At 47.7% G+C, this 27,789-nt stretch overlaps 1 protein-coding gene across 2 annotated transcripts in view; it reads left to right on the top strand.

Annotated features, from left to right (window-relative positions):
* TIMM9 (translocase of inner mitochondrial membrane 9) overlaps window positions 1-18,654 on the top strand; it is a 43,817-nt gene extending 25,163 nt beyond the window's left edge. For both annotated transcript variants that reach the window (XM_078660375.1, XM_078660376.1), the window contains exons 3-4: window positions 10,793-10,888; window positions 18,136-18,654. In XM_078660375.1, coding sequence (XP_078516501.1) covers window positions 10,793-10,888; window positions 18,136-18,270 — 231 coding nt within the window. In that variant the 3' untranslated portion in view covers window positions 18,271-18,654. The remainder of the gene's footprint in view (window positions 1-10,792; window positions 10,889-18,135) is intronic.
* Window positions 18,655-27,789: the final 9,135 nt, after the last annotated feature.

Raw genomic sequence — 27,789 nt, 5'->3', positions numbered from 1 at the left:
CCTTTACTCTCCCTACCGGACAAAACACATCAGAGAGTTTCAAAACGAGGCCCTGGTGTACATTAAGGGGTTCGTCGCTAAGGCCTTCATGTAGATCATTATCTACCACCACTGCCATGTCACTAAGGCATGGCAGAGCCCTTCGATACACCTCAGCAAGTTTATTAGGAGAGGCCAGGATATGTGGCCACTTCACCCTCCGTCTATTGTTTGCTGGTAACAGCGTAGGGCCAATTAGGTTTTGGTCAGAATGTGAGTTTTTTTAGGCCCAGACTCCCGGGTTTCAGTGACATTATCAAAGGGTTATGGTCACTATCTTTCCTAGGATAGATTTTAAAGTCCAGGACCATATCCCATGCTCTAATTAGCACCAGGATGTAATCAGGATGTAATTTTGGCCTTCTCTGTAAATGTCATTTGTCCCGGTCTATCTGAGTTTGTTCTCCCATTACAAGCTCTGAGAGAGTACAGGAGGGTAAAGGAATTAATTTGCAACACCAAGGGAGTCCAGGCTCTAACCACCGAAATCTGTGGTTCTGGGATAGACCAGTGCTGGTCCTCTGCATCTGGCCCATCTTCGGTTGAATCAGCGAGAGGCTCATACTTACAAATAAAATCACCTCCCACAATAAGGGTAACTACTGGATCCAAAGTCGAAATGAACTGCCCCAGTTGATCAATAGTTCCAGACTCTTTCCCACTAGCTGTTGGTCGCGAGTAGATATTTATTAGGGCAGTTTGCCTGTTTCCAGGAAGTGTAAGGAGCACACACTGCACATCTCGCGACTCAGTAGGGATCTGTACTGCCCGGGCCCCCAGGTGAGTGCCTACCCAAATACTGAGTCCCCCCGATGGCCTACCCCTTCCCTTCTTTGTTGCCGATTCACTAAAAACAGAGTACCCACTCCTATTTACATCATCCATTGCCCAGGTCTCCTGAAATAAGCAGACATCGTTTCTTTCCACAAAAATACCCCATAAGAGGTTGTTTTTTTATCCCCGCCACATTCCAAGAGAGGGTTTTGATGGAATTCTCTACCCCCTCCACCCCAGTTACATAATCCACTATGTGCGGGCTATCTCCCAGAGTAGACTGGTCCTCAGGAGAATCTTCAGGGGAAATTTGCCTTAAGTTCTCTGTCTCACTCTCATTGGGCTTTCCTCAGCTCTCTGATGGGACCGTGGCTCCATCAACCACCGACTTTATTTGATATTTTGATATTTATGGATATTTGTAGAGCGCGAACTTTCGCTCCGAAAGGAGCATCTTGGCGCTGAGTGTGCGTGTAAGAGATACATGGTGAAAATCTAGATAGCTGCCAGTACAGAGGTGTCTGATTGTTGATACACCCATGTCTTCAAGAGTTTCCTGAAGAGACTCTCCTTTTCAATTAGTCTGAGGTTAACGGGCAAGTTGTTCCACGCCCTTGCTGCCAGGACGGTGAAGGTTTTCCCACCCCTGGTTTTATACTTGAACCTCGGGATCGTGATGAGATTGGTACCTGAGGATCTCAGACATCTTGTGGGGTTGTAGTACGAAAAACGATTAACAAGGTAGTGGGGCCCAGTATTTTTCGTGGATTTAAACACGGTCAGTAAAAGTTTGAAAAGGATTCTTTTATGGAGTGGCAGCCAGTGGAGGGAGTTTAGTGCTGCTGAGGCTGATGACCTTCTAGGGAGTTTCAGTACCAATCTGGCAGCCGCGTGTTGTATACTTTGTAACTTCCTAAGAGTGGACTTCTTCACACCAGCCATTAAACCATTGCTTTACTATGCATGATGGTTGGTTATTTGGGTCCGTCCCAAGATTGCTATTCCTAATTTCACCCACAACGTACCCTAGGTCTTTTCTAGTTGTCCATCCCCCTGTGTGACTTGTAATTTTAGTGGTTCGAGCACACTCATCGGGTCATGGAGGGACCGCACATAGGTCCTCCACTCGGGGTTGACCTGAGCCATCATTCCGGCTTCAGTCGATCTGGTCTAAAAGACTGTATCTATTAGTCAGAGCGGGCGAATCACTTCTAGGGTCAATATTATTGTTTCTCCACCGAGCAACTTGTGTAACGTGGCATGAGATCCGGGGTATCCCGCCAATCCCAGGTCTGAGGCCCTCTAAACCTAGTTATCGGGGGATAAAAATAGGTCAGGGGCAAGGATTGAATTTACGATCCGAAGGATCCGGAGGCCCAGTTGGAAATATGGTCCACCACCCTTCGGTCCCTAAAATTAATGACTATGCAGTCACCCATGAATACTTTTTGTCCGTGTCCCTACCTAGTCTACACGCCGTGCAAAAAGTATTTCACTAGATACATGCAGGGGTAGTGGCCTTTTGGTGTTGAGCCAATAGATGCATTTATTCTTAAAGTCCCCGTAATCCTCCCTTTTCTCTTTGACCAATGGTGGGACTCCAGCAAGAACAACAACATATGGAATTGACTCAGGTGGAAGATCCAAACTATTTAATTCTCTAACAGAGGTTGGGGGATTCCGACTCATGCTCCTAGGGCATTGTACTTGGGGATGTGATACCCCACCATCCCTCTCCCACTCGTTTGATCTGTATCCCTCTGCGTGGTCTTCAATACACACTATAGGTTGTTCCTCAAGACTCCGCCCGCAGTGCTTTGCAATATCAGAGCTGGGGGATTAGCTATGAGTGGAACAGGGGGATTACAAGAAACATTTTGAGTCCCCTGTAACCTTTCAATGAAGGTCCGAACAGACAACTTGACCACCATGTGGTACAGTTACAGTCTTTACCTCCATTGTTGCATTTCTGCATTTTGGCCTTCCTCTTGTTCAACGATGCACTCCCCGCTTCCTTTTGGCTACTACTACCACAGCTTGTCCATCCCTCTTTGCATTGGTGGCAGAGCGTGTTTGAAGTGTCCTGTAAATTGGGCCTTGTGTATCCTTCCTATTTTCAGATGCATCAAGAACAGATAGTACATCATCCACCCCATCATCAGATACTTCCTGATTAAGTGATGCAACATCCACCCCGACTAGGGATACCAAAGGTCTGGTTTCGATTTAAACCCGAAGGCAACCATCTCCACCGGCCCCCCTAGTAGGTGTTTTAAAAAGTCCCTGACGGTTGGGTGATGGCACCTGTGCCAACCGGCCCAGGGAGGACCGCTTATCACAGTTAGGGTCCCGCGATAACCTTTTCTCTGTAATGTCGATTTGGTGGGCCAGCATCGTCGATGCCCTAGTGAGAAACTGATCTAGAGTTCCTATAAACGACCCGCCAGGGATCGACTTTCTTCCTCTCCCCACTTTTGAATTAGCCATGTTGACAGTTCTGTGGCCCCAAGGTTTTGAAACCAGGTAGAATATGCTAAGCACTAGAGTACTTCGTCAAAGTATATCGCAAATAGTCACAATGAATTTCCACTGACCTTAGCCTAGACCATTGAAGTACAGGCGAAAGGGAATGGCCCCGTCCAGTCCTCAAACGGGCCCGGGCTTCGCCCGGCGCACGCCCGCACGCGTTCTGCGAAGCGGGGGCCGCGAGGAGTCCAGTAGCGGCGTGGGCGTGGCAGCACAGGTGTGCGGGCTGCAAGGTCTCCTGGGCTCTGTGGTCCCAAACGGCAATCTCCTCAGTCCTTCTCCCTCGAGCGGCTCCCGCAAAGCGGGGGCCGCGAGGAGTCAAGTAGCAGCGTGGGCGTGGCAGCACAGGTGTGCGGGCTGCAAGGTCTCCTGGGCTCTGTGGTCCCAAACGGCAATCTCCTCAGTCCTTCTCCCTCAATGCCATCACTTGCAGTTATTTGGATTTTGCTCTTGCACCTGGTTCAAGCATGGTTTGCCCGTCATGTTCTAAAATTAAACAATGGCTTGAGTGTGGTTTCCTTCTTATCCCAGCTGTAGCACCACGGTTCAGAGGTTCAATTGGTTGATTATACATGGTGCACGCCATGCACAACTGCATACATGCAGTACAAACTTATGGACATTAGGTTTAAAATGGTAATATGAATAGGAAACAAAAAAGGCATTAAAAAGCTGCTTTCTGGACCCAAGCAACACAGATTAAATCGCATTCCTCACATCCTTACCCACATCATTGCTTGCAGCAAGTCTCAAAAGATACAGTAACTGGGGCAAAGTATTTGCCGTGGATAGCTTAATGCCTAAAAGTCGTGGTCTTCTCAGAAAGTACAACATTTTGTCTGTAGTCACTTGCAATAATGGACAATAGTTGGTTTTAGACAAAGTTACCTTTTCATTACTAATTCTGGTTAAGGCATGGCATTATTGTCATGCCAGTGATTCTATCTTGCATTGTTTCATTAGACTAGCATATGTGTCACGTGCTATAAAAAGCCTCTGATGTTCAACCATTGCCTATACTGAAGGAATGGGCTTTTTGGTGTGACCAACACATTGATCAATCACCATGCAAATATCTCTAAGTCCAACAGAGAAAATATGTATGACCAAACCGTGTCAGTCTGTCTGCTACATTAATTGAAAGGCTTCGGATATTATGTATGTGCCCTGAGCAGATGATACAGTAAAGTCTGCTATTGGCATTGAACCTATGGTGACAATTAAAATTACCTATTGTACCATCCGTGGCATTTTACAGTTTGTTATTTTGCACTTATGGAGGTTAGAGTGTAGATGCGTGCCAAAATAACACTCTCAATAGCCGACATTTAATTTTCCACTAATTTTAGATTAAGCACCGAACCCTATACTGTATCACTTTCTCTCAACTCTTTCTCGAAACAATAATCATCACAAGTTGCTCACCTTCCTACCTCCCGTCCCTGGAAAACAAATCCCTTAGATACAATCCGGAAAGGTTTTGGTCCAACTTCCCATTATGTTTATGTCACTTAGAGGTCCTCATGTTCTTTAAATCCTTTTTATTGTGATGTAGTCCATGCTTATATCTGTAGCTGGAAAGTTTCATGGATGGTTCTGTATGGAAATAGTTTGGTGCAGTGATAAAGGGCCAGAGATGTCTTCCAATTGTGTTGCTGCAAACTGGATACTGAGTTAATGTGCTGGTATCACAGAAAGATTAAGTGTAAATAACCATTTAGGAAATGAATAAAAAGTGGACCTATATTAAACAAACGCAATGTGTGACCAAACAGGATCAATTATCAAAAATATATTATTTTATTTCTTTTTTATGTATATAAAAGTATTGAAATATTTTTTCCTTATTAAATAGAAGAAAAGGTGAAACCTAACATCAATGACAAATTCAATAGACATAGTTTATTTCATTTTTACTTTTGCCTATGTAAATGATATAGGTGGAGTGTAGGATTATAGTTAATAGTATATATACATATTAATCCTATTCACAGAAAGATTAAACGCAAATAATATAGTGCTGTCCTGCTTGGGTGGAAGTAGCATGGTTGATGGAGCATTATAGGTGAAAAGTTGTGTGTTGTGTAGAAGCACCAGAAATGTGCTGTCATTTTGTTACGACAAAGGTGATGCTTCAGCATTGTGTGTTGAATATATAACAGGAGTTGCACTATAGTCCCAGGATCCCGGTGAGGATGATTCTGAGGCTTCTTGGGCTCCCGCTTGTCAGTTGGCACATGCGGCCCCTGCTATGTCACCTATGGTTTCAGTGGGCTACGTGCTGTGGTTGCTTCTCTGATGCTATTCATATTTCGCAAGCAATGGCTTAGAACCTCATTTGGTATTAGACTATTGCAAACCCGACATTTGGTAGACCACTCTCCCTTCCCCACCAAGATGTCACGGTTGGAATGGATAGGTTGTAACTGGGGTTGCGGAGGCTATTTTGGGGAGGTGGAGATGGGGGGCCTCTTGTCTCCAGCGGAGAGCATTCTCAACATCAACCTTTTGGAGCTTTGATTGATCGGTCTAGCTCTGAACACCTTCCTTCCGACCATCAAGGGAAGGCTGCTGAAGGTCCGAACAGACAACTTGACCACCATTTGGTACAGTTACAACCAGGGTGGGGTCCTGGATGTGACTGGAACAGCAGAAAATTTTTGACGACAAGTGGCATCTCCCAGGTGGCACATGACATCTTCTGTCAGTGGAGAATGCCCTGTCAAAGCTTCTGTGCCCTGGTGTATCCTCCATAAAGGTGATTGGGGGTCTCTGTGATGGAACACTGGTCTCTGCCACTACCTCTACGGCCTTGATATAATCAGGACAGACCAGGCCCAAGTCATCTTAAAAAGCCCGGACTGGGTCAGTAGGATGGTACCTAGTGCTCTTGAGATCTAGCTGTCCCCTTCAAGAGGACCCCTTGTTTCGGTAACCAGGGAGAATCCTAACCCTGAATCTCAAGAACCTACACCTGCATGCATGGAGATTGAGGGTCAACAGTTCAATTCTCATGAGTTACCGCCTGAAGTGGTAGATGGGATTTTGCTGACAGACACCCGTTGACCAAGTTCATCTAATTTGGGTGCTTGGAAAAGTTCGCTGCCTGGTGTGGGTTACGTCATCTCAATGCTCAGCAGCCCAGACTTTCTAATGATTTGTTGTTCGTTTTGTCATTGACCCAGTGCAGGCTTGAATTGGACACCGTTATGCATGATGCGTTTTCTGAAAGGTCGACACATGTTCTTGCAAAGCCATGCCTCCGTGGGACCGAAGTCTAGTCTCGACAGTCCCTATATGCATGCCGATCGAGTCTATGTACAGTGGCTTGCTATAGCTCGTGACACTCAAGACGGTCTTTCTTATCACCTCTCTTCTGCCCACTGCATGAGTGAACTACAGACACTCTGTTCAACCTCTGTACAAAACTTAATTCCTGAACAAATTGGTGCAGAGGACTATGGCTCCCTTCTTGGTCAATATATTATCTCCTTTCATTCGTCATTCTACCACACCCCTCGAACAAGGAGGAGGGGTTTGATCCCAGTAAGTCTTGAATTTCTACATTCACCATAAGAGACCATCTTGTGGATGGTCTTCATGGGGTTCACTGGGACCGAGAAACGCAAGGAGGTCCTGAAGAGGACTCTGTCATTGTGGATAATACTCGGTATTGAAATCTGCTACACACTAGCTAAGAGTGAACCCCAAGAAGACCTGAGTTATTCTACCAGTGTCAAGGCTGGCATGATGGCAAGGGGTGTGGCAGTTGTGGATTTCTGCCTAGTTGCGATGTTCTATGGCAGAGGTAGGTAGACAAGCAGTAGCTCGGAAAATTAACACCACCTATGATAATCGTGACATTTTTTTGTCTTAAACACCTTTAATTTTTATCCGGCTCAAGCTAGTTCAGGTTGACCAGTAGATTCCAATGTAATATTACTGGTATGGTGGCTAGAGACCTGTGGCCTGTGTTCTGTCTAAGATGTGCGGTTGGGCGCCCGCCCACCCTCTCAACTCATGCTGCGCATAGAGATAAAAACTGCTAGCATCAGCAAAGAAGTCAGGGATGGAGCCTTGCTGGTTTAGGGCAGTCCCACCTATGCACTCACAAAGACAGCACATTGGCAACTGTAAAGTATGGGCCCTGCATGTGTAAACAAGACTTTTTAAAACCAGCAAATTGAAATGTGAAATTAAATGTACTCACTTGTTAATTTTCCATGTATGCAGATGACATATAAAATCACAAATATAATATTAATTACTTCTGCTAATGAAGCCCTCAAAAAGTTTCCATTGAAAGTATAGCTGCTGCTGCTTAGTTCAGTCATGGCATTTTAGGACATTCCATAGCTCATTGAGTTTTGCTGGACTACACTATAGACCGGAAATTAGTCTTTGCTGCACACAACAAAAATGAGCTAAAACCAAGGAGCCTCAGTGGGAGTGCTGCCCCTGAGTTTGAATCACCAGTTGGGTGCTGATTTAGATTCAGCCCCTGTTTTTGCTACCTCAGTTCCCTCCATGCAATATCTGTCATCATTTGTGAGGCTAGACCAATGTGATTAGGGAAATGTTGTGCTGTCGAACCTGGCTCAAAGACCATACCACATATTATTTCCCATTACTAGTAGGAAAACTCTGAGTAGAGTGCTAAAACTGACCAGGTACAGTACGTTAACTGTATTTTCCTTGGAGGGTGGGCGAAGGGGATGTTGAGGCCAATATTATGCATGCTTTCCAAATTCTTTTCACATCCAGGGTCTACATTGTACAATTAGAGACCTGTTCTTGGTGGCAGGTACAACCAGAGGATGTACTTTCCTCTCTTTTGCTGTTCTATTCATACTTGCTTGGATACACTATTGTAGTCGAAGGGATTTGTAGAGCGCTCTGCTACCAAGCGGTTTCCTGGCGCTAGGGGGTTGACAAGCGGGAAAGGGGGGAACACCAGGAAATTACTAAGGGGAGAAGGCTTGGGTAAACAGATGGGTTTTGAGTGCTTTACGGAAATGCAGATATACAGTCAAAGACCTGATGGTCAGAGGAAGACTGTTCCAGAAGCGGGGGGCCAGAACAGAGAACCTTGTGCCGCCCACTCTGGACCTTCGAAAGCGAGGGACACTAAGAAGAGCTTGGGTGGATGAGCGGAGGTTGCGGCAAGGAAGATAGGGGGTGATCATAGTGTTGATGTAAACTGGGGCCGTGCCGGCGCGTGCCATAAAGACCATGCAGCACATCTTGAAGAGGGTTCTCTGCAGGATGGGGAGCCAATGAAGAGACTTGAGTAGGGGAGTGGTATGTTGGAACTTGGGGAGCCGGTGAATAAGACGGGCGGCCTGATTCTGGATGGATTGAAGGCGCCGCAGTTCGTAGGCAGGAATGCCCACGTACAGGCAGTTCCCGTAGTCCAGGCGGGAGAGAATCATGGCCAAAACAATAAGTTTGAGGGTTTCGAGGGAAAAGAAATGGGAAATCTTAGGAATAATTCTGAGGGACAGGAAGCAGGACGAAACAACAGAGCTAATCTGAGGGCGCATGGAGAGATCCTGGCAGATTTTGCTTCCCAGAGTTTTAACTGAAGCAGAAGGAGCCGGGGGGGGGGGGGGGCCAAGAGTGGAGGGCCAAAAAGCGGGGGGTCCAAGGACTGGTGGAACCGCCGGTCAGGACCAGCTCCGTTTTGTCCGGATTAAGTTTTAGATGATTTTGATTCATCCAATCAGAGATAAAGATAAGTGTGGTTTGGAATTTAAGGATGGGATCCGGGGAGGAAGAAAGATCTAAAACAATCTGGAGGTCATCCGTATAGTTAAATACAGAGACCTCCATATTGAGCAGAGAAACAGTGAGGGGATGCATATAAAGATTGAACAGAAGGGGGGAGAGGGAAGAGTCTTGGGGAACCCCACAAGGCACATGTCGGGTAGGGGCGGTAAAGCCCGAGAGTTGAACCGCCTGCGTCCTACCTTGGAGAAATGAGGCGAGCCAAGTGAGGGCAGTCCCCCGGATGCCTGCTGCTCCGACACAGCCGAGAAGGATGGAATGGTCGACCGTGTCGAAAGCAGCAGACAGATCAAGGAGTACCAAGGCTTGGGGAGAGTTAGAATCTGCCTTCCTCTTCAGCTCGTCCAGGGCGGAAAGGACCACCGATTCCGTCGAATGGACCGGGCGAAAGCCCGCTTGATGGGAGGCCAGGAGATGGTTGTCCTCGATGTAAACCGAGAGACAGGAAGTAATATGGCTCTCCAGGATCTTGCCCAGATAAGGGAACAAGGAGATGGGCCTAAAATTGGAGGGAAGAGAGGGGTCAGCACCAGATTTTTTTAGTATGAGGATGACTGTGGCCGATTTAAAAGGGGCCGGAACTATACCCTGAGAGATGGAAGCGTTGAGAAGGGACAAGGGAGGATCAGGGCAACCGGAAAAAAACTCCCTCAGGATGTGGGCCGGGCCACAGTCGGCGGGGGAGCCTGACTTGACCTTTCTGAGCAGAGCAAGGAAGGACTCCTTGGAGATAGGAGGAAAATGGTCAAAAGAAGGAGACAACGGGGGAGGAAAGGGAAGGGAGGAAAGTGACACAGGGATATTGCGTTTAATGTTAGCAATTTTCTCAAGGAAAAAATCGTTAAGGGAGTGGCAAAGAGCTTGGGAGGGGACAGGGTTAGGATTGACTCTGTTAGATGCAGCTAAGCTGTGAACGATGGAGAAGATCTCCTTAGGTTTATTAGCCGCAAGTAAGATCTTCCCAGTAAAGTACTCAGTTTTTGCTAAGAGAATAGCTTTCTTATAGTTACAGAGAAGAGACATATATCGAGCTCTCAGAGAGGGACAGTAATTACGCCTCCACTGACGCTCTGACTGTCTTAAGAGCCAGTTTAAGAGTTTTAAGATCACTGGTGGACCATCTATTAGCTTCGTGGAGGCGGCAAGTCCTGACCCTCCTGGGGGGAGCGACCAAGTCGCAGGTGGTGGACAGCCAGCTGTTAACAGCGTCCACTTGGAGGTCAAGGGAGAGGTCAGATAGGTCGGGAAAAGAGGTCGCCAAAGAAGAGGAGAGGGTATTAAGATCCACCCGGTTCCAGTTCCGGGCCAAGACGTTTTTAGGCAGGGGGGGGGCTTGTCAATAGCTCCCAAATCAATGGAAAAGGAGATTAGAGAATGGTCCGACCAGGTACAAGGGAGAATAAGAGGAGAAAGAATGGTCCGACTGGCTGACCAAATCTGGTCGAGAGTATGGCCATGCATGTGGGTAGGGGCATGAATATGAGAAATGAAGTTAAGGCAACGAAAGGAAGTCGCACTCAGAAGGGATGTTTAAAATATATATCAAATTAAGCACCTTTCATTTTGCCAGGCTTTTGTTTCTTTTCAAAGCTCTTCATAATTTTTATTCAGATTTGTCATTGCAAATTCAGATTTCATTCACTTTTTGACTGATTTTTGTTCTCAGTTCAAAGAATTCCTTGGAACGTATAATAAGCTTACAGAAACCTGTTTCCTGGATTGTGTTAAAGATTTCACTACAAGAGATGTTCGTCAAGAAGAGGTATGAAGTTATTTGTCCATTTTATTCCTATTCTCACCCAGTTAGTGTTCACATGTATTTTCTCAGGTTCAGGGGTACATTGGAGCTGGAAATATCATAACACATCCAATAAAGATGTCTTTCTTAAGTGCTTAGTGCTAACCACAACCCAACATTTGGGTCTTCTTCAATTTCTTACAAAAGCAGAGCAGGAACCTAAAGTACCTATTATTAAGCGTCTTGGGGCACTTAAGTTTGTGTACTGTATAATAATGGTCCTTAGCATACCACTCAACCCTGCCAAACAATACATGTCTTACTACTAGCCTTGGTTAGAGTGTATCCTGATTTTGGGTGTAAGGGCTTATGTCGGAGCTTTTGGGGTACCTGGGACAGGACACTGCTTGCTCTTTACTTGAAAGAGCCATGTTGTGCCAGTTTGACCTTTTCCCCAATACACATTGGCATTTTTAGGTCTCGCCTGTCGATGCGCATGTGCATCGAGCTTGCGAGCCTATTGCGGCTTAAACAAGCTTTAACTAAGAAGCAAGGAATCGTGGCGATTCCTTGCAGTGCCCGTGACTTTTAAGCTCAATGCGCATGTGCATTGAGCTTAAAAGCGCGTGCACATGCCCCCAGCCGCCTGGATGTCTTTTCCCTCAGCCGCACTCCTCCCACACCCCCGCTCCGCCCCCTCCCCTGTCTGCCGTGTCGCATTTCTTCAGGGCACTTTCTCCACGGCCGCCAGGCCACATCAAAGGCTTCCCCAGCACTGCCCCACCCATCAATCACCATCCCACTGCCACCCCCCTCCCTCTCCATATGGTGCGCTCTGCCTCAGGCCTCTCTAACTCGGCCCCCTCCTCTGCCCGTCGTGTCGCATTTCTCCTCCCCCCTCCCCTTCTCTTCCTTACCTCCGTCTTGTTTATTTTAAACATTTGCACAACTTCAGTGTTTGCCTTCCTCTCTTCTTGCTGCCCCCTCCCCTGCCCGCCGTGTCGCATTTCTTTTCTCCTCTTTGCCGCTCTCCCTGCTCCGCCCCCTGTACCCGCCCCCTCCCCACTCTCTCTCCCAGCACACCTCCCCCTCCAGCCCCCTCCCCTGCCCGCCGTGTCGCATTTCTTTTCTCCTCTCCTCATGTTAGACCATCTGCTGACCAGTATGAACAAAAGCAGCCTTGGAAAGATGGCAATACCCACTGGACAGAACATCTCACCCACACCAATACGGCACAGACGTGCCACGCATTCAAGAGATGCATCGATATCAACAGAACTAATACAGCCATGCTACGAACAAATTGGACATTTCCAGTACCGATCGGACATGCCACACTCCAAGCAAGGGCTAACCGCTGGGAAACTGGCCTTTGTCGACCTAAGACATATAGGTCAGCACTCTGCCTACACCACTCCCAAGCTACAACCCAAAACCCACGACTCCATCATTAAGGTTCTACCACCCTGCTTCAACCTGTACACCAGACACTGGACATAGCCGTCTTAGGGATGACTCACAATACAGTGCCGGAAACGACTCATATTGAAAGAGCCACGCAAGAGCACACATCCCCAATAGCCCACACAGTACTCCAGGCCACCCAGCAGGAGGCCATACTGCACTCTACCAATGTTGATAAAATTACTCTAAAATAAGCAAATTTCAGTGACCAAGAGTTAATGTAACAAACTTTGAGGCCGATGTACGTATTGTCTCAAAATTAAATTCTGTTTTAAGCAAATACAATCTGCAGCCTGAATATTTTACAAAAATATCCCTGTGGTCGACTTTACTATTGGACGTAGAAGGGTAGTACTCTCCATATGGTGCGCTCTGCCTCAGGCCTCTCTAACTCGGCCCCCTCCTCTGCCCATCGTGTCGCATTTCTCCTCCCCCCTCCCCTTCTCTTCCTTACCTCCGTCTTGTTTATTTTAAACATTTGCACGACTTCAGTGTTTGCCTTCCTCTCTTCTTGCTGCCCCCTCCCCACTCTCTCTCCCAGCACACCCCCCCCCTCAAGCCCCCTCCCCTGCCCGCCGTGTCGCATTTCTTTTCTCCTCTTTGCCGCTCTCCCTGCTCCGCCCCCTGTACCCGCCCCCTCCCCACTCTCTCTCCCAGCACACCTCCCCCTCCAGCCCCCTCCCCTGCCCGCCGTGTCGCCTTTCTTTTCTCCTCTCCTCATGTTTACAACATGGTATGTTTCCCCTATCAGTGCTGGGGGGGCTAGGGTGGCACCCCTGTGTCCCAAGTGTTCTCTGTCGGGAGCCTGCATGTTTCTCCCCACTCGGTGGCATGCACGGACTGCACGGATGCACCCAGCTCGCCTGCCTGCAGTGTGAGTGGAGGCCATTAATAATCCCGGGGCGTGCACCCATTGCACTCAGCGATGACTTCATTCCCAGGGCCACCCGGTCGATGGCAGATGCACGCACTGCATTTCAATGCGCACCACTGGAAGGCAGCCCTCGAGCATGAGCACACCCCGACCTGACCGCATGCAGACGCCAAACCCAACTACCCCCAAAGCAGAGAATGCACTCCCAATATCCACCGGCCACTTTTCCTTCTTACGTTATTATGCATACAACGGCGCATGTTCTGAATGTAGGTTTGCAGGATTGTTTCTGAGGCATGGTTAGCAGTGCATTATTTGTTGGAAATGTTGTGGCGGTTTCTGTCTGGTAACTTTGCATCCAACAACTTACTAATGCAATAGGTCTTGCATTTGCGAGAGTTAAACCTATTGGTATTGTAATTGACAATGCCTTTTATTTACGTTTTAAAAACCAACACAAATAAAAGGCAGTGCCATTTACAATGCCAATGGCTCAAACTCTAACAACTGCGAGACCTATTGGCTATGCCAATGCTTGTTTTAAATTCTCTTGGGGTCCTTTACACAATTGAGGTGTGTATTCAGTGCCATACTTTAATGACAAAGGCTTCATGCGAGAAGTACTTTTAAGATACAATGAATACATTTCCCACATATAATTTAAAAAAAAGTCCCACCATATTGTGTGGGGGCATTTCACCCCTGGAAGTTTGTTTTATGCAATGATAAACTGCTAAGTTGAGCTCACATGCAGCACTTTGTTATAGTGCAGAACTAAACAAACATTTTATTACATTTTGGATGTATGTGCTCAAATATGTTTTACTAATTTAACCTGAATAGTGGCAATATTTCGTCTAACTACCCTCCCGGAGATGACTCCATCTGATTTCTGAAAGTTGGGGTTGAAACGTCAGTGAATTAACAGCAACTGATTTTACTTGTAGACTTGTCTATTCCTAGTGGCATGGCTAAGGGTTCACAAGCAATTGGGTTGTTTTTTTATTGTTCCGACACTCAGTTTTTTTCATGTTCTCCTCTGTTGCTTTGCTTACATCTGAGATAATAGCCTTTAAAAAATAAACTGGCTATTCAATATCTCCACTGACCATATTGGTCATTAATTGAATAAACCACTGATTTACTTACACAGAAATGGGAGCTTGTTAAATTAAGAAAATGTGTATTTAGTAGTGTAGCCTTGATGGAAGAAACCGTGGTTTCATCCTATTACCCAGAAGCTCGTTGGGCATTCTTGTCTCTCATTTAAAGAGATTCTGCGTGTGACCAAGACATCCATGAGAAGACCTTCTTCTCAAATGGATGTCAAATAGCGAAATCTCAAGAACTTTTTTGTGTGCAATTGCTCTGTGTTGCGTTTTGCACATCCGTTGCAATCCCATGTCCTCTAAGCTGCAATAACATGAAAGAAGGGATCTCTGCTATTAGATTAAAAAAAAGGAAAGCATTCTGACAGAAATATTTGTATGACTCTTTCAGGCAAATGTGTCTGACAGTGCAAGCTTTTGGTGTGGAATGAGCAAAGCTATAGGCTGTATCCCAGTTTAATCCTCTGGGGTCTCCAATTTCATAACCATAATTTCAAAAGGTTATCCAGTGCTCAGCTGCTGGATGTACAATATTTTCTAGAATTGGTTTCAGAGAAACCCCTCTGGGAAGGTCTTTACTTTGTTTAAACCCGAGAGAGCGAGAAAAGACAGTAGACCTGTCCTACCTTTCTAAAATCTAAATCGGTTACGTGTTCACGATTCTCCTCTTTGCACACTACTGTGCAGAGGTCCCACCCTTGATTTTATTTTTCTCCGCAGACCTACATGATACCTACCTACATATCCTAAATGGAAGGCTCATTGGCAAGTCCTTAAAACTAAAGTAGGCCTTTGTTACTGCCAAAACCCTGATTTACTCTTTGCCCAAAATTCGATCATGGAAATGTTTACCAATATAGAGTACATTGGGTCTGACGACCTTTATCTTCAGGACCTTAATTTGCATCTTTGTTAAGATAATCAGCAAATTACAACCAATATAACCAAATATGTCTATATATAGCTTCCAGTGGACGAAGAGCTTCCCTCAGAGTTTGTGTTTAACCAACAATAACTTTTACTCTGCCCTCTCCATTTCTTCCACCTGGCTGGTTTTTGCCTTCTCCAGTAAGCAAGGCCAAAAAATGTTTTTTCATATAAAAGATACGTGATCACTGTAAAGAATTGTTGAGCTCTACAACGATTTAAGCATCTGTCTCTCCTTTTGTCAACTAATGCTACAGCCTGTTAGTTTCTTCTTCACCCTTCTTCACATTTTTTAAATTCTTCCCTCATCTAACCCTCCTTCCACTCATCAAAAAATCTCATCTTATTACTATGATCTCCCAATAAATACTTTCTAGATTCTTCTGTGTTCTATACTCCTTTATCCTTTTCAATCCAACTAACAGACTCACATGTCCACTGCACAAATGAACTCAATTTCCATGTACTAATTCACCACTATTCCTTTTTGGGTTCCGGAGTAGCGTGCTACTCGCCAAAAAACACTTCAACGCCTCGTCAGGGGCAGTTGGCGCTACATAAATAAAATTACAATCACCCTGCCACAATCGGGAAGGATGTAGGTGTTGCCTTCTCATATGATTCTTTCTCCACCCCTTCCCCTTTTTCGGTTACACACTTGGATGTAGAGCTGGGATTGGAAGGCAAAAGACATCCTTACTACAAAAATTAGAAGATTAAGGACAATAAACAAAAGCAGCTCAATTTGAGACCAATACTTCCAAACCGCAGATTGGCTTATTTTCCTTCTGGTAGCCCTGGCGGTCATTTTGTTTTAGATTCAATAAAGCTTCCCTCCAAAGATTATATATACTTCATAATCTCCGAAAGGCAGAGGCATCATAGGCTGATATTACATTTGGCATACTGACTCTATTCGTTTTTGGTGGACAATTTTCAGATGGTAACTCTTATCTCTTGCTTCCATGTTGTACCCATGCCTCGATTTAGGATGAGGGTCTGCAGTGATATCTGGCTCAAAACTGGATTTAGCCTAAACTCCATCTGTCTAAAAAGTTGCTGGACATGAGTTGGAGTCGCTTTTCTGGTGGACCCTATATTACAACCCTTTGAGACTAGATGCTTTTCAGGCTCTGACCCTGTAGATCACAGTGGCATAATACACATTTTGGGGTAGCTGATATCACAGAGGCTATTGGACTCGTCGTTTCTGCAATCTCTAGGACAGTAGCTCACATGTCAATAACCTGAAGCTCAAATTCTTCAGACTCCGGGGAAATGGTTGTTCAGTCCTCATCAACAACACTGCTGAATAAAGTTAATCTCTATCAAATACTGTGTAACTAATCCATGCAGTGGGACTGTTCCTTCAGCAACTCCCTACTGTTATCGCTCCTTCTGCAAGAAAAGAGAAAGGTTGAGTACTATTTTCTCGACCAACTGCATTATGACTGGAACTATTAGTATACAGCAAAAGGTATAGATGACTGTTCGTTTTCACCTATGACCTCCATATCACCAGTATGGAGGTCATGGGGTACATAATTGAGAGTACAATGTTTTCTTTTTATGACTGTGATCTGATCTGATAATTTGTCTAATGTGGTGGAATAGTGATTTAAACTTAAGGGTGAAAACTGTAGAGAGAAAGTAGGCCTTCCTGATCATAATAATACTACTACTACTACACCCACCACCACCTTTCCCCTATATATTGATCTGTCCTCCACTCTTACCTCAGTTGCTAAAGTTTTTGTTTTGCTTTACTCTTGCGGAGGATAACAAATAGCCTGCTTGACTTCTTCCCTGCCTCAAAAATCACTTGTATCCATTTTCACCTGGAGGTACGTTGCTCAATATCCATTGCTTTAATCTATACCCTTAAAGCCACCACCTTTCTCCAGAGGTATTGCAATTTATTTTTTATGCTTATATGTCGTTTGCTTTGCATAAGTTCCCTTTGAACTTTTGCATCCGTGTTTCCCTTATTTTCTTGAGGCGGGCTACTTCGGCTAACCTGTGTCTTTTCATCACTGTATTCAGGGTGTCCCACACTGAAACTGTACTAAATTCCACTTTGTCATATCTTATGCACTGGTGCATAGAAGACCTTGCAATATGGGGTGCTTGGGCACCAGATTCTCTTCCAATCTCTCACCCTGTATTGAGGCTTGTCCAATATAAACAAGCATTTGCAATGCAACAGCTTACTAAAAAACATTACATTACTAAAAGTTTGAGCTATTGGTATTGCATTATTAATAGCAATGCCAATGGCTCATACTTTCAGCAATACAAGACCTATTGCACTGCAAATGCTTGTTCGTATTTGCACTCGCTGTCATGGCAACTCTGAGCAGGGGACCTTTAAAAGCAACAGTGCAACCTGAGTACAGAATACACCTGTTTTAGTACATGAATGAGCGTCTTTGTAGCCGCTGCAATGTTCTTTTCAATGCTTGCAGTGCAAAAATCAGATGCTGATACATGTAAAGATAAAACGCGGCGTTTCGATATGCAAAACCAAACAAAAGCTGGCGATTGTCATATTCATTCAAGGATGGGGTGGGAGTGGGGCTATTACGAGTCCAGCATTGCAGCGTGTCGAAGCCCTCCGGGGCCGCGCAGACTGCTTGTAAAAAGAAGATTAAGTAAAGCACATGAAGTGGAAGCAGGAACAACATGGTTACCTTAACGCACTTGAACCGACCAGCAGTGCAAAAATCCAATCCTGATGCATGTAAAGACAAGCGTGGCGGTCACTAATTTTCACTTAAGAATGTACGCTACCAACAATTTAGAGCGGATCTCAGAATTTGTGTGTAATATTCCTTTAGAATAGTGGGTTGCTTTATGCTGCGGGATCCCTCTCTGACCTATTTCTCTTTTTATTATAGATTACCTGTTCTGAGCACTGTCTGCAGAAGTATTTGAAAATGACACAGCGAATCTCAATGCGATTTCAGGAGTACCACATTCAGCAAAATGAAGCACTGGCAGCTAAGGCCGGACTTATTGGACAGCCTCGATAGTTTCGCCATTGGCCTTTCTTAATGCACTGACAGTATTTTGTTATTTTTTTTACCTCAATATGGCCAGTCAAACAGTGGTGACTGTGCCCGGTGTCCTAGACCACAGAACGACGACAGGATGCTTGACAAGTGAGTCCACCAATGAGGAATCTATCACAGGCTAGAGTAAAATTGGACCACCACAGATCATTTAAAAGAAAAATGGAGGCACCTTTTTAACGTTTTTTTCCAGTGTAAAAATTTCATTTTAAGACTTTTCTTTGAGAATGTCTTACGTTTATACCAAACTCTGTGGCCGTATCAAAACTAATTTGAAATCAAGCTTGTTTGTAAGGAATGTGCGCACGTTCTACCATTAAAAAATGTATTTAGTATACTTTACAATGCAAGGTGGTGACATTTTATTTGTGGGATATATACCATTTAGCCTAGCTTTGGAAAGGTATGGCCTCCTCCAGAAATCTGCAGATTTGCATGTGTTGTGATAAAGGTTTAACATTGTTTTGATTAATGACTATACATTTTTTAAAATACTGACCACAATCATTTAAAACTGTTACTTCTTATTTATTTTAAAATGTTCTTGTATATATGTGGAAGTGGAAGTGGTGTGGCTCACTGGTTAGAGGCGGCAGACCCGGAAGCAGAGGACGGCCCGGGACCAGGGTTCTATTCCCGACGCGGCAGGGTCGTGGACCAGGGTCAGCGGACTCGATAATTCTCGCCTCGGTGCCTACTCTAATCAGGGATCACACTCGGCAACTCTGGGCATTAGCTTGCCTCATCTCCACAACGCCCCCCCACATACGCCGGGGATGCCTGGTTTCACCTTGGAGATACCCAGTAGGACCATCTCACAGGGAAAGGCAGGACGGGTTCCCGAGCGGTCTACAGCGCAGAGATACTCCTTCGGGAGTCTATTCTAGCGCTTTAGAAACCCACAATTAATTTAATTAATTAATTATGTACACATTTATTACCCATTTTCCTACATACCTCTGATTTGCATCCATACTCGAGTGGCTGTATAATCAGTTTTTTGCATACATGATGAGTCCTTATTTTACGTCTAGCTATACAAACGTTTTTATCACCTCCGTCAACGAAGTAGTTTATGGGAATTGATCAAGACTTAACTTAGTATGCATTTATTTCTTGATTGGGAGGGGCAGGAGGAAGGTCGGCCAGCTGAGCTGCTTGTTGTATGCTCTTGTACCAACCTAGTCCAATAAGGCCCGGAAATGCTGTGAGCATTTGAAGTTAAAGTACTAAGTACTTTTAACACCTGGGTGCTTTAACATATTTTCGTAACCAATGCCCTATGTCTGATATGACAGATTTTGTTACTTGTATTTTTCCTTTGTGTAACCTGGCTGACTGCTTTGCCAAGTAGCTCGGCTGAACACAGGGCGACTGCAAGGGAAGACCATTACTGACACAGTCAGAATCAGTGTATAGACAAAGGTGGATTTAGCGACAAAGGTGGACTGACGAGGAGATCATGCGAATTCACCCCTGCTTGTAGCTTTGTTTAAGAAGGTCTCTTAAGCTATTGCAGTTTGCATTTGTTTCAATCATATCTCTAGGATCCCTTTTCTTCTGAAGATGCTGAAAATGATAGCGGACTAGAGGTAGTGTTTCAAAGCTCCATGTTTGTTTCTCTGCCTCGGACTTCCTGGGTAAAAGGATGTATTTTTACAGGAATTTGCTGCATCCTCTCACAGTTATGTGTATTACACAGAGATCATCATACTCTCATTTTCTCTTGGACAGGATCTGGGTTTCTTGGAGTTCACATTCTGTTCAATGAAAGCATGGATGAGTGATGAATAATTTAGTCCTTAGTCTTACTAAAACTGAATTCCTTTTACTTGGCCCTCCTAAAACAATAGAAGATAAAATATGATCACTGTAACAGCAGGTTAATATTGCAGATACTTTTTCTCTTTTCTGTCCGAAGTTAAAACTGTAGTCGGGCAAATGCTTTTGTGCCTTCTCATAATTTTAATGAAAGAATCAGCCCATTCTGGCAAGAAAATGTATGGACTCAAAACTAGCGTATTACAATGAATTGTAGTCTTTGAGTGTTGCAGAACACTCCGACTAGGGCAGTTGCTAATATTCTAAGGAGAGAGCTTGCTGGGATGGGTATGTCTCCTGCATGGTAAACAGGCATGTTCACCTGTCAGACTGCATGTGAAACTGGTGTCCTGAAATATATTTTTACCTTGGTGTGACGCTAACCTAGTGCATGTGCTGAAGCCTAGGCTTGTCCCTGAAATATATACTGCAGGAATTGGAGGGCCGCACCAAGGGTGCCCTCATAGTAGGGAGTGGACTACTGTCTGTCCTTTGGGTACCTCACAAAGCAGTAGTGTCAACGTGCCAGGTTTTGTAAATCTGTAGTGTGACCACCTCAGATAATAACTTTTTTCCTCTGTGTCTTGGAGAGGAGATGTATTGACTCCCGCCATTTAAAAATTCCACTGATCAACTATGAAAACCAAAACCTTGAGCTACCATCTTGTGCATGTGTGTAGCACACGTATGGTAGAAGAAGAAGAAAAGTGTGTGTGTGTAGGTATGTGTGTGTATGTATACATATATACATATATGTGTGTGAGTGAGAGAGAGACTATGCGAGCCTCAAGACTGTGGTCATTGGGATCCATTTTGAATGCCCCCGGTTTAGTATGGCACCAGATGGAGTATGAGATTAGGTTGCCCAGACTTTCGAAGTGTATTGTGTGCATTCCTGTGACTAGAGTATGAAGACCCAGGCACTAAAGTGGAGAGGATGGAAATAAGGCTATGTTCAGAAATTCTACAAGGCCCTTGTTAGCAAAGAACTTCTGAATAGTTCTACCTGAGCACTGCCATTTAGAAGATGGGTATGGATGAAGGGTAGAGTTGCTGATTATTCTGGTGTTCAAGGTGAGGATGTTTCTGGACAAGGCCAACTTTTTTTGTCTTCAGGAAGGCTGATGACAGTCAGGTGCAAAGATCTCATACTTCATTGTACCCTTGTTTTGGATATCCCTGCTTGGAGCCATCCCTATTGCTCCCTGTTGTGAAAACCATCACTTCGTCCAAAGGCTGTGTCTGGAGAGCAGCCTGAAAGTGACATTTGAAAGAGAACCAAAACCTTGCTGAAGCCTTAGATCGGATCTACATCTCCTGGCTGAATAATGTGTATACAAGTGAAACCCAAGCAACCCTATTTCATTCCAATCCGAAATGTGTCTTGGCCAAGGAATGGTGTGTTCCACTGAGGACTCTAAAAGCTCCTTCCGGGGGCGTGGCTAAGATGGCGGCCTTACCAGACGTGTCCTGCGAGGCTCCCCGGCCCTGAACCCCAAATCGCCCTTTTAATAGTGATCTGCCCCCTGAAATCACGTATTCTGCAGCCGGGAGCACAGCGCCTTGCCCCAGTGCTCTTCGCCTGAAGATCCGAGCTGCGTCGCCCACCGGAGCAGTAGAGCGTACAACGGGAGCTCCCGATGGTGTGGGGCAGCGAAATGGCGGCCGGGGGCGCTCGACGCCTGGAGTGACTTTCACCCTACGGTCTGGTACAGCGTGAGCGGAAGGACGCGCGCGGCTGCCGCCACCCTAAAGTACAACGGACAGACGGCCCGGGCCACCGTGACCGGCGTACAGCTGAGGCTGACAGTAGTGGCACCGGTTGGAGGCCGGGCGGCTGAGCCACTCGAGACCTGGCTTAAGGACTAGCTTCCGAGGAGGACGACGCAGAGCGGCGGCTCCCGCGCTCCGAGTGGGGGTGGACCCTTCGGAAAGGACGTCGGACCCCCCGGCCTGGTGGATGGCGGCTGGTCTCGTCACCTAGAGAATAGGCCTGTGCAGAGGTGAGCGGGTTGGACGGCGGCAGAGAAGGAGAACCGTGCCTCGACCCCGGGGAGGGCCCGGCTGCTGACCAGGGGTCCGGGACAGACGGGTCTGCTGCGCACCAGTGACCGGGCGGCCCCAAGCACTACCAGCCTGGTGACTCATCCCGAGACTGACAAGAAAGACGCCCACGCCCCCGGCTTACTCGACCTCTCAGGCGGAGCACTGCAATCGAGGCCCAGGCTTCGGGCCTACTGTAAGGATACTCCGGCGACCGCCGCCATAGCACCATGTCCGCACCAGAGTGATCACCACCCGCACACCGGAGGCCCGTCCTGAGGGACATCCAACGTCCGCTGCTTGCCTGAGCCCGGACTCGCTCCGAGGACCATCGGACTACTCTTCTACGGCTGACCCTAGATGGTCAACCCGGGCGCTAGGGGCCCCCGGGGGGAGAACGGAACACCCTTGAGGACGCAACACAACAGCGGCGACCCTCCGGGCTCAGCTAACGCCCCGGCGGGCCGGCCGCGGGGGTTCCGGACCCGAACAGGGAGCCCCCACAACTCTGCACCCTGGACTTCGGCGTGGGCACCGGGTCACTTGACCATTGATCTCGGGGGCATAACGAACCTGGACTGGCGCTGACCGGCTCCCAGCCCTTCCGAACGGGCAGGAATACTCGAAGGCCCCCAGTGGCTCGGGCATAACACAGACACAGACCCACAGGCCTAGCGCACCTTGTCCTCGACGTCGCCGTGGTGACACCCGCGGCCTCCCAGAGTGCCCCGCCTGGACATTAAGCCATCACAAAACGCCTGCGACATGGCCAACGCGGGGCACAAAGGATCCCGCAACATTGTGGACATGCTCCACAGAAACGCTCCAAAAGGAGAGAAGGCCCAGGTGACATCACCCCGAAGGCGCCTGTCAGCCCCCAAGGCCAGGATGACGAGACTGCTCCCATCACAAAAGCTTTCCTAGCCTCCCTCTTTAATACCCTGAGGGACGACTTTCAAGCCCTGAAGCAAGAACTGGCGGGAGAGCAGCGGGAACTCCGCCGGGACGTGGACGGCCTGGGGGAGCGCGTGGCAGCAGTGGAGGAAGTGGACCAGACCCGCAGCATGGAGGTAGAACAGCTGCAACAGGAGATCCTCCGCCTTCAGGAACAACAGGTAGACCTACAAGCGCACTCTGAAGATCTTGACAACCGCTCTCGGAGGAACACAACATACGGGTCCGGGGAGTTCCGTTGAAGTCCGAGGGGAACAGCGTGGTCACCTACCTACTAAAGCTGTTCCGAGAGATCCTTGGGGAGCCCGGTGAGTTCGACATTCGTATCGACCACGCACATAGTCGGATTAGCGCGACGAGCACCAGCCCCCCCCCCCCCCCCCCCCCCCCCCCGTGGCCCTCTTCCAGGGCCTCTCCACCATTACCCTGCAGAAGCGGAAGGCCTTCGGAGTTGCCACGAACTTTCTGAAGAACAACGGAGTGCCATACTCCTGGGGTCACCCGTTTCGCCTCATTTTAAAGTGGAAGGGGTCACTACACCAACTCAGATCACTCCGAGACACATGTGCGTTGCTAGGCATTGAAATGCCGGAGGAAGCGGGATCTAGAGAGGCCTCCCCAAGTAGGTCACAGGACAGGCCCGCATGACGCTCCAGGGATGGGTGGCAGACTGTGCGACGGCGACGATCCCCCAGGTCTCTTCCGAGGCCTGACCCCATCACGGCCGCTCAAGAGCGAGAGGCGGCGGTACAGGAGGTGGTTGAAAACACAGCGACCAAACTGTAAGGTGTTATTATCAGGGGGTGTGCCTTCATGCTATAGCTCTGTATGGGGGGGAAGGGAAGGGGAGCCGCTGAGTCAGCCGCTGCCACGTTACCCTCCACATTGACACTCTACGGACCTGAACTCTATTCCGGTAGGCCCGAGACTATGAGTAGCAGTTTTTTGCGGGGTTGCTATGGGAGGGAGTGGGTGTTGGGGGGGAGTTGGTTGATGTTGGGGTAAGAGATTGGGGGAAGATGGTTTGGTGGGGTGGGGATGGGGAAGGGTGGGAGAGAAGGTGGGTTGTCCAGTGCTCCGTTCTATTGACAATAGTTTAGGCCCCATACCAGCGTCCCGCACCCCTCCGGGTGTGAGGACTAGCAGGTCTGTTTCCAATGGTCATCATGCCGCCTACAACCCTTAAGATTTTAACCTTGAATGTGCGAGGTCTAAACAACCCTGTTAAGCGACGTGCCATTTTGTCTCTACTAGAGAACTCCCAAGCAGACATCTGTTTACTACAAGAAACACATATGGTGGCCCACGACTGTCATAGACTCTGCTCCTGAAAGTTCCCAACTCAGCTATTCTCCTCGGGCCCTAACAAGACCGCGGGGGTAGCGATCTTAGTGGCACGGACATTTAGAGGGGAGGTTCTACATAAGTGTGCAGAACAAAGGGGGAGACTGTTAGTGTACCGCTTTGCCTTGGGAGGCCTATTGTTTATAGTCGGATCCATCTACAGTCCTAACGACGGCCAGGAACGCTTTCTGCAATCAGCCCTCACTGACGTCACAAACACGCCGGATAGACACATCATACTGGGGGGGGGGATCTCAACATGGTGTTTGACACAGTTCTGGATAGGTCAGCGCAACGCGCTCCCCAAACCGGAGTGTTCTCCGCCAGCTGCACAGACCGATTAGCAGAGCTTGACTTCTACGACCTCTGGCGCCACACACACCCACACGACAGAGAATACTCTTATTACTCCAATGCACACAAAACCTACGCTAGGCTAGATCATCTCTTGGTCACTGGCCCAGTCTGCGCTCTATCTACCTCGACGGAGATAGGGGTGCTCTCGCTCTCAGACCATGCACCAGTCACCACCACCCTCGCCTTACCACCTGCATCAAATCCCCCCAGGGCCTGGCGACTACGAGACACTCTTTTGCATAGAAAAGATGTGGTAAAACGCATTCAGGACACTATTCACGACTATCAATTACACAACGTTAACGATGACACGACGCGGGCGACACAGTGGGCAGCCATGAAGGCAGTGATCCAAGGAGAATTTATAGCCCTCTCTTCGGCAGAGAATAAAGACAGACAACGCAAACGGGACGAGCTTACACAGAGGGTACGGGAGTTGGAGCAAATGCATCAGCGAACAGGGACTCCTAGAATATGGAAACAACTTAAAGTGGCCAGACACCTCCTGACAGCACTAGATATGGATCGGGCGGAATATGCAGCCCTACGGCTGCGACATGCCTATTACACGGGAGGGGACAGATGTGGCCGGTTACTGGCAAACAGGCTTCGAATCATGCGCCAACAACAGATAGTGAAAGAACTCTCCTGCCCCGACGGGTCTACGGTCACAGAGGACGCAGAAACGTTTCGGGAATTTTATGCGACTCTTTATACCAGTGACCCTCTAGACAGCCAGGCAGCGACCGAATATCTGGACTCGATCACACTTCCCTCTCTAGCGCCCTCTCAGGCAGAGTACCTCGACAGGGATATCCGCATTGAGGAAGTGATCTCCGCCATAGCCAAACTTAAGCCGGGGAAGGCCCCAGGGCGGATGGCTTCACAGCCCTTTTTTACAAGACATTCTGCACAACATTAGCACTGATTCTCACCAATATTTTTAATACCTTCTCGGAACCCGGGCCATTCCCCATGACCTTCTGCGTGCATCCCTCTCCGTCATCCCAAAACCTGGGAAAGACGGAACTAAGTGCGGATCATATAGACCCATCTCGCTACTTAACGTAGACCTCAAATTATACATGATCATCCTGGCGGCTCGACTGGGCCCCCACCTACCAGGACTCATAGACCCAGATCAGGCGGGATTTATACCGGACCGCCTAACAGTAGATCACACCAAGAGGGTTACACACCTCGTAGAAAAGACTTCCCGAATCCCCGGAGAGTGTGTGATGCTGGAGGTTGATGCCGAGAAGGCGTTCGACCGAGTTCACTGGCCGTACCTAGAGATGGTCCTGAAGAAAATTGGCATCGGGGAGAAATTCTGCACCTTCATTTTTAATTGTTACAAATTCCCTACAGCAGTGGTCCGAGTAAACGGCTATAGCTCACGGAGCTTTGACATCGAGAGCGGCACGAGGCAGGGTTGCCCGCTGTCGCCTCTGCTCTTTGCTCTATAAATGGAGCCGTTCGCTCAGAGGATACGCCAAAACGAAACAGCGACAGGGATAAAGTTCGGTGGCTACACACACACCATTAGCCTATATGCAGATGACGTCTTACTTACGCTTGACAACCCACAGACGGCCCTGCCTGCATGCATGGCAGAAATAGAGGCCTTTGCGGCGGTGGCCGGATTCAAAATGAACACTGACAAATCGATGGCCCTCGACTTATCCTTGAGACCCCCTACCACGACATACTTTCAGACTCTTTCCCCTCCAATGGGAGGCGGACGCGGTGCCTTATCTGGGGATCCAGTTGACCCCCACACTCCCCACTATGACAGTAGTCAACTATAACACACTTCAAAGGAAAATACGCGAAGAACTGGGCCGATGGAAAAGCCTTCCCCTCTCTTGGCTGGGCAGAATAGCAGCGGTCAAAATGACCATTTTACCCCAAATACTATACCTCTTCCGAGCATTACCGCTCCAGCAGGATGGATTCGGCAAACACAGACTGACCTCACCAGCTTCATTTGGCAAGGTCGGAAGCCGAGAATGAAGAGGGCACTGACCACTCTGGCTCCTGAAGCAGGGGGATTGGGAATACCAGACCTGCACAAGTATTTCCAGCCAGCGCAGCTACGCTATCTGGTGGAATGGAGCAAGTGGGAGTCGGAAAAACACTGGCTATTCCAGGATCAAGCGGTGGCAGGGCGCCCACTTCAGGAAATCCCCTTCCTCAGCAAAGCTGCCCGATCGGCTAACCTTTACGCGTAATTCGTCACACGGGTCCCACTAAAAGTGTGGGATGCCACTAATACCGTACATGAACTCGCCACCTTTCCCTCGCCGCTTACGCTCCTGGTCGATAACCTGGACTTCACTCCAGGCATAGCCAAAGGAGCTTACGCCCATTGGCGATCGGCGGGATGTCGCTGCCTCTGTCACATCTATGGCCCGGAGGGTGTGCTCCCCTTTCCACTCTTCAGACAGGAATACAATTTCCCCGAGACGGAACGGATGCGCTACCTCCAAGTCCGCCATTGGGCACTCCAGCCGCAGGTGAGGGAGACAGCAGATAGGCGCTTTCAGCCATACGAGAGATGGCTCCTGTCCCGCACCTCAGACTCCAAATTAATATCTGATCTCTACAAATTCCTTCAACCACAATCAGCTCACATTAATAACCCGGGCAGGGAACGTTGGGAGCGAGAGCTAGGCAGGACCCTGAGCCACAAAGAATGGGACCAGATCTCCTACAGGGCACGCCACTCAGCATACCACACCGGACTTACAGAGACACTAACTAAGGTCACCACATACTGGTACTACACCCCGGAACGGATAAGCGAGATGGACCACAGTAAGGATAGAAACTGCTGGAGGGGCTGTGGACACATAGGCACGTTACTGCACATCTTATGGGACTGTCCCCTGGTACAACCGTACTGGACGCAGGTGATAGATGACATTGACACACACTTTCACACTGAATTGCCTCGCTTCC

This window comes from Lissotriton helveticus, chromosome 9 (genome assembly GCF_964261635.1).
Source record: "Lissotriton helveticus chromosome 9, aLisHel1.1, whole genome shotgun sequence".
Taxonomy (NCBI): Eukaryota; Metazoa; Chordata; class Amphibia; order Caudata; family Salamandridae; genus Lissotriton; species Lissotriton helveticus.
The sequence above is the reverse complement of the archived record's forward strand: the minus strand, read 5'-3'. Positions and strand labels throughout refer to the sequence as shown.